This window comes from Nestor notabilis, unplaced genomic scaffold (genome assembly GCF_000696875.1).
Source record: "Nestor notabilis isolate BGI_N333 unplaced genomic scaffold, ASM69687v1 scaffold29078, whole genome shotgun sequence".
Lineage (NCBI taxonomy): Eukaryota > Metazoa > Chordata > Aves > Psittaciformes > Psittacidae > Nestor > Nestor notabilis.
The window spans coordinates 97,221-105,416 of NW_009941927.1; the positions used below are offsets into that span (position 1 = coordinate 97,221).

The following is an 8,196-nucleotide window of genomic DNA, read 5'->3' on the forward strand; positions in this document are numbered from 1 at the left end:
GACCAGAAGTAAACGCAATTCCTGCAGCAGGTCTGCCTTCTGCAGGAGCATCTTCTCGCTCAGGATACCACTGAGCCAGCACGGATGACAACTGGCATGTTCAGACCTGCCAAGGGTAGATCTCACTTCTTGCCCTCGACATCCACAATCTCTACTGAAGAAACTATCTCAGACATCAACCTCTGGGAAATGCTCTAACACAGCATATGATGCCAAGTGTATACAAACAGATCTAGTGGATTATACAAACTATCTGACAGCTAACTGAACTGTTAAAGACCTTTTTCATCATTCATTTCATAGTTTACATAGCACTTTTGAAGTACAAGATAGTCTTAAAGGATACTTTTGAAGTGTAGGAAATCATACACAATTACATCTTTCTGTAGCTCAAGGCAGTAGTGTGGGTTTGAAACTCTGTCCTGAGGATTTTGATTACAGATATATTTTAGCTGAAAAACCGTCAGCGTAAATATTATTTTTAAATGCATGAAAACTCTTATAAAGTGGATCAGTATGTGAAAATAAAGAATAGTATTTGCGTGCTATTCTTGTGGACTGCTACATACAGCACTCCCGGAAGACTGAACAAAAAGCAGTAAAGTTAGTACAAAAAGTTACACCTGCTAACACTTTACCAAAAGACTTCAGGCAATGTCCAAGGATGGAGGCTTTTCCATAGTGAAGTGCAAAAACAAACAAAAAAAAAGTAATACGTAACAAAAAAAGAAAAAAAAGAAAAAACCTCCTATTAATGAAACCACAAAATGGGATTGCATTTTTGCCATTCATTTTGCTGAAAGCATAAATGCAAGTTAGCAGGTATTAACCACAAATACTACTTTATGTTTTTAAAAGCAAAAAATTCCCTTTCAATTCTCTGAAGTACCTAGATTCTCACCAAAGTTTTCTCAGGACTTAAAATCCTTCTCCACTTAAATATTTCTTTAAAATCCTGTAACTCCCCTTTTCATTCTTAGCTATTAAAATAAAGCAGCTCTTTGTATTCTAGCCTTCAGATTGATTTCATGGATGTTCATCACAGAAAGCAGCTTTGGAGCAAGACACAGATGTGAAAGTGCACAGCCAGCTGCAGTTACAAGACCTGTGTTCTTTCACACAAGAAAATCTGGATGGGTATATGGCATCACACAACTATTTAAGCGGGCATGGTTATTTGCTTGGGGGGCAGAATGATACATTCTTGGCAAATACATTCTTAGCACCATGTGTTGCTGAAAGTCAGAAAATAATGTTATCATATGCAAACCTAAGTAAGAGCTATTTGCTAACCTGTGTTTTTTTCAGATGTTCTTGGATCATAGCTACAGGAATAGATCAAGATGATTCCAAAGGAGAGGAGCAGGCTACTTCACCTTTGCCTTGTTTTAAGTCTGCCTCAGGAACATTCATGTCAGCAAGAGGTATTAACAGACTAAGTCAGTATTACAGAAGGCTAAAGACAGGTACGCAAAGTCACCCAACATAACACCACTGCTGTCAATCAGTGTGATACAAACCAGACAAAAATTTCTTACAGCATCAAAACAGAAATGTCTTATTCTTTCAGCTTCTTAAAACAAAATGTGTAACGAAAGGTAGTAATTTTTTAGACTAACTGATATAGCTGGAATAAAATAGATGCATTTCAGCCACACAAGCCTTTTCACGTCTGCGGTCATCTTTGAGGATCAAAAAAGGAGTCTGTAGGCCCCAAGTAATACATTTTTAACAGAAATTATCAATTGGTCCATTAAAATATTTTTCTCAAAAGTTCCCTCTTTTATTTTTCTCCTGTGACGATTAAAATACAACGTGGAAGATGCTGGGTTTGAAGCTTCTTCCTCCCTCATGCTTCCTTCCTCCTCAACCAGCAGGTGGGGCCACATATCAACCATGAACTTGCCCAGGTCCACTGTTAATGTGCAATTTGTACCAGCACTTGCAAACGTATCTGTGTGCTCTCTGTGGTGCATACAAAGATTTTTTCAGTTACTACCATCCCGATTTTATCACTGTGAAAAATATGCTCTGCCTCACTTTAATGCATCTTGAAAAAATCTTTTATTTCATCAGTGATAAAGCAAGAACTTTTGTTTTCATCTGGCAGCTAGAAATTTGCCTGGTACACCAAGTAACGTGGCCACAAGTAGCTGGTGAGGCTCTCTGGCAGGAACCCACCCCATTTCTTGCTTAAAGTCAAAAGCAACCCACTTGTCAGAACTGCCCTGCAGTAATGAACTTCACAACTGCAGAAGGACAAAGGCTTATGCTCAACCTGGGCTTTTCAGAATGAATACAAGGGTTCTGGCTTGAATGGCAAATACATTTACCAAATGAGATTAATGACTCATCACTTCACCCCATAATTTCCTTTTTCCATTTGCCTAAATCAGGAGAGATGATGATTGTTTTCTTCTCAATGAAGGCTCCAGGCTCGCAGCATTCCACTCAGTCTTATGTCCCCTAATTTACAAGTGTAAATAATTTTCAAAAATGCAATCACTCTACTTGGCCTTATAGCAAAATTAAGGAAACAAATCCTACATCATATTCAGTTCAAACATGCACAAACTGTTTTATGCTGCCAGTTTGGATCTTTGTCAAACACTGCATAACCTGGTCTCTGAAAGGAAGAGTTTCCAAATGTTGTGTATCATTATCTTTGTCTCATCTGCTGATCTGAATCTGTTCTACGAGAAAAGTGTAAAGAAAGGTGTTTTGAGGTTTTTTGTTTGCTTCTTTGTTTTTTAGATGTTACAGTTTAATCACAAGAAGGAAGAGCTTTGGATTATTTTTAGGCTCTAAACCAGCAAAATGGTACAAAGTTCCACATACTCAACCCTTTTAAGTTACACAGGAAGTTGCAGGAAGCTCCAAAACATCAAAACAGACAAATTATTCATATAAAGTTCTGGTCTGCCCTTCTGCAGTCTGTCCTTCATTTCAAAGTGGGAATTTAGCATTCCAAGTTAAATCTGAAAGTGTTTCTTTTGATCAAGCAAAACTTTATGCTCCGAAGTCTGCTTAACATCAGCTTTCACAAAGCAGGTAGAGAAACAATACTGTAGAAACCAACTCTAAACGTACACAGCTGTATCAGATCAGCTGAATCAAAGTTCACAAAACTCAGCAGGACTCAGTACAGTTTATGCACTTTTCATTTTCAAAGATTTGGTTGAGACAGGGAGAAGTGAGAGGAACCAGCTCTATGTAGCTTCAATTTAAGAACAGAAAGCATGTCAAGGAAAAAAAACCCAAATATGTGTCAAATCTTTACAGATTCACATAAACTTCAGATGTTTAGTGAAGGGCATAAGGATAACCCAGTTACGGGTCTCCACTGTTGCAAATGCCTTCACCCTTCTAGCAGCAGCCAGCCACCCTTGCCTGGTGGGAGAAGAAATCTGGGGAAAAGACAGGTTGGGCCAGTGAGAGCTTCACACCAGCAAGAGGAATTAAATCTGCCTTGCCGTAGCTCTGACCTGCACCAGGCCTGAAACTGCTTCCTGGGGCACTAGAATTCCTGGGGCACTTGCATCCCATTTCTTTTTGTATCTTCTCAAATAAAATAAAATAAAATCAGACTAAATCTAGTTCTTTACTGACACAGGTAACGGGAAAACAGGCAAAATGCAACAGTCCTAAAATTTCAGCCAAAGAACCCCAGTTCTGATCTTGACTGATGGTTCTGGAAATTTAAATGGGTCATGGAAAAAATAAAAATCTGGGGAAAGATCTCACCCAAGTGTAATAAATAAATAAATGTTTCAATAGAATTTGAGACCACCAGCAATTTTATTTGGTCTCAGATCTGCTTTTAATATGTAAAGAGCTGCCTATTTATAAGTAAGACTGTGATTGCATAAGAGAATGGCCTGATGAGCAACTCTGCCCATGTTACCAGACTCATTGACTGCAAAGTCTGTTCAGATGCCTATGATTGATTGCGTATGAGTAGTGCAGCATTATGAATACTGGCACCACTTGTGCCTACATATTGCAAATATGATCTAATACAAAACAATCTGGACATTGATGAGCAAGTGATCAAGCTTATCAAAGCCAGGGGAAAAAAAAGCATTCAGAATAAATCATTAAGTATTTAAAAGTATTGAAATGATTACTAAGTATTTTCTTATAAATAAATCTATGTATTGGTTAAATAAAAAGAACTCATACGATCACATATATTACAATCTCAAACTAAGTTTCTGATATTCTTATTCAACATATTCACAACAGGGTTACATTCAGAACTGACTCTTCACAGAATGAAAAAAGTATATGGATTACAAGTAACTGAGGTATATTGAAGAAGTCTTCCAGTTTGCCACTAATTTATCATTTTGATCCACAGCAGTTTCAAATCATCAAGTAATGAAAATGTAAACTTGACTGTATTTGGTCATGCAAGTTTCATACTAGGCATTAATTTATTTGAAATACACTCTACGGGTGTAGAGAGAAGTGTCATCCTGGGAAGAATCTTCTGGCCCACTGCCCATTATGTTGGCTGCTGGACAATATTAACTGTGCTATTCCCTGCACCAAATTTTATATACAAATACAGTGAAGCTGTCCTGAAAGTGAAACGTACATTGCTACTTTATTCTTTGTTCAAAATGTATTTCCAGCTGCACCTCTGGTTTCACCATAGGTATAATTTTGTACCATTCTGCTCACTTAAAAATAACACCTTCAATAACACCTTCATTTTGTTTTCTGTAATAGTCTTTCAGTGCAACATTTCTCAAATTTGCTTCTAAGTTTTAAAGCACTCTCTGCCTTTTTACTGTAAAAAGATATATAAAGAGACCACTTACTTGTTTTAAGTAAATGTACATTACTTTAAAAGTAATTAAACGTAACTCTTGAGTTATTTGGAGTTCCAATTTCAGTATTTCCTCCAATTCAGTTGAGGGGTATTACTGAAGGTGCCTAGCCTTTTACATGAAGCTTAAAATCTTTAGTTCAAAAGGAGTTATATGAATTTAGCTTTTTTTTTTTTTTAAGTCAGAAAAAAATCCAAGACTGGATTGTAAACTGCTTCTTAAAACATTTCAGAGCATGGTATGATCATGTGTGCAGACTTTGAGATTAAGATTCCCAGTTGAATTAACACATTTTCTTGTTTTAAATCCCCGCAGTCCCTAACTATTAAAAATAAACACATTGTACATAAACAGTGCTCTGCCTAGAAGCAATTAACTTCAGTTTAGGAGGGATCTACTCACTAAGGCTTGGGGTACTGTCTCACCCCAGAGAAGCAGAAAAGTCTACATTTAAGCAAGGCCCCCCATATCTGAAGCAGGATTTCCCAGAGTAACTCCCAGCAGCCAAAACTCTCATAAATGTTGGTTACACAGTCCTAGGGCAGGCTTGAAAACTGCAAGATTAACATCAGGATTTCTCAGCACAGCGCTGCGGCCAGCTCACAGCATGGAGCTGTGAACAGGAGTATCAACCAAACATGAGCAGAGACCAAGCAAGTTACGAAGCACTGCTTTTACGTCTGAAGCAGTAAATGCTTCAAAGCCTGGGATGCCAATTACTTCACTACAGCATGCACATGTAAAGAATGTCAGTTTCTTTCCACCTTCTGCCTCTCACAGCGGCATTGAGGTGTCTATCCAAATAGCCATGTTTATTCTGCAGTTACAGATAATGGAGGCAGCCATCTCTGGGTTAAGAAAAAAGCCAATGTTACTGATCAGAACATACTAATATACAAGGAATGATCAAAGAAGTAACAGTGTTTTCTTTGAAAAGCAAATACGCCATTTTTAGAATTAATCTAATGAGAAACCATGAGACTCACAACTAGAGGCTGAGGACTTAAGAAGTAGGGACAGTAAACCTACATCCCCATCTGCCTCCGCCTTCATTCTAACAACAATGTACACGTAGGCATTATACACTTACAAGCAATTCTTACATGCTTAAGGACATTGCTACATAAACCAGTTCAGATTTACTTTTTATCAAGCCCTCATCAACCTAGACATGCTTCTACCAGGGAAGACTTCTATTAACAGAAGAGTTCTATCAAATTCTGAGTTCTGCCCAACATACTGTTAAAAATTAGGGTTAGAAAGCAACTTATGTTTAAACAAAAAAAAAAAAAAAAAAAAGAAAAATCTTCCTCTGTTTTTTCTACTGTATGCCCTATTGCCCAAAAATATTGAATCCAATTTTCTCTTTATCATGATTCCACTGTTCATTTTTAAATACTTGGTCTTACCTTTAATGCCACATTAACCTCCATGACAAGGTACATACTTTTTGCTATTAGCAAGAGGTTTATGATAGGAACATTCATACTGTCAGATTCACAAAGAAGTTTCTCAACAGCGACTTTGATGAACCACAGAAGGAAATGTTTCCACCAGCTTCTTAGAAACCTAGAATAAATGCTACTCTGCTTATTCTCCATTTAAGTCTTTACAGTTGTGAATTATAAGCATACTTTCCAACCTGTGAGATGTACCTCACAGTAAGTTATTGGTCTCTGTGGTGCCCGAGACAAAGCACATGAAATTACAATGTGTGTGAGCTAATTACTATGAAGTAGAAACAATTCTTAATTGACTGAAATGAGACATGCATTAAAAAAGCTGACCAGCAGGTGTCAAACACACGAACATAAAGTCAGACAAGTGCATGAAACAAAAATGTCTCAAAAGCATGGAGATACAAACACACACCTTCCGAGACCAGTACTGACCTTGTTGCTCACTTTCTGCTTCAACTTTTGCAGGACTTGGTGCTACAGGAAGAGGTCGAGCAGGACGAGGCTTTGGAGTTGGGGGAGATATCTTTTTTCTTCCAATGTACTCTACGTAAGTTCCTGGGAAATCCCCCCTCTCCCCTGTGGTTTCATTAAAGCCATTCAACCAACCAATTTCTTCAGGCTTTGCTTCTTCCCCTTCACTGAATCCAAGTGCTAGTAAGGTACCTTTATTCACAGTTAATATATCTCCTAAGTGCAAGTCAATGTCTTCTTCTCGCTCTTTTTTGTAGTCATATAAAGCTCTGTATTGATATCCTTCGGCACTCATCTTGGCAAATTATTTAACATTCAAAACTTAAACTATCAAAATGCAATTGTCCAGTTATATTTTTATGTACAGAGAGATTCAAGATTTTTTAACTGCGATAGTAAAAATGTCAATAGCAATGTCTAAGTAATAAAATCCACCAGAGAATCAAAAAGCACCAGAATCTGTCATTTCACTGCTGATGTTTTTACTGATGTATTTATTCTAAGTCAATGATTGTTACAGAAGTATGTGATCCACTTCTTCTATGTCTAGCAATATTCTTCCAGTTAGTTCCTTTTCTGGGCTTGCTGGCACTTCTGAGTCTCCGTACTCAAGGTCAGCTGATTCTTGTAGCTGGTCACACCTTCTTCAGATGTACTTGCCACAGATTGCCCACGTACCTTAAATATTCTGCCACTTAACTCTGTACACATGCTTTCCCTGGAAAGAGAAGAGAAAACTGGTGAAATTGTTTCAAATTCTCTTGAACTCAGTATTCAACTTAAAACAAGCTTTCTGCAACCCTGGAAGAGGTTCTGTCCCAAACGAGAGCCCTAAATAACAAGAAAATAAAGTGGCTTAACAAAAAAATGTGCAAGCTAACGCTCGAGCCTTTATAAAGGACATATGCCCAATTACTTGAACCAAATTTGAACCCCTGCAATATGGCTTATGGCTACCGAAGCCTCAGAGTGAGGGCTAAACCCTGGAGCTATCCCTGTAGTACAGTATCTAACCTGGCAGGAAGATTTTATATTATCTCCCTGAAGACACATGGCCACAACCTTTCCCCACAAGAGGTCTCCTTTGGAGAGAGGAGGAGCTCACTGTAATTAGTGCAGACCCTCACCACTGCGTTATTCGATCTCCTGCTGTTTATGCAGAAGGCGAGGATGGGTAACAATCCCCCAGCCCGAAGCCTATATTCCAAAAACCTATTGGAGGGAGGGGTATTTTCATAATCTGCAGGAGAACCCAAAAGTCAAAAATGCTTGCATGAGTACTGTATTTCTTTTTTCTTAAAAAGAGTGTTTTCCCCACTCCCCCATCTTCCAGATGTTTTTAAATGTGTTTATGGTATAACACTAGACAAACAATCAGCAACTGAAATGGGCACACCCAGACCACCTAAGCAGCACTAGCAGGAGGGAAG

At 38.1% G+C, this 8,196-nt stretch overlaps 1 protein-coding gene across 1 annotated transcript in view; it reads right to left on the bottom strand.

Moving 5' to 3' along the window:
• Positions 1–7,061, bottom strand: part of PIK3R1 (phosphoinositide-3-kinase, regulatory subunit 1 (alpha)) — a 50,483-nt gene extending 43,422 nt beyond the window's left edge. Inside the window, exon 1 of the mRNA XM_010021136.1 lies at positions 6,728–7,061. Coding sequence (XP_010019438.1) covers positions 6,728–7,061 — 334 coding nt within the window. The remainder of the gene's footprint in view (positions 1–6,727) is intronic.
• Positions 7,062–8,196: the final 1,135 nt, after the last annotated feature.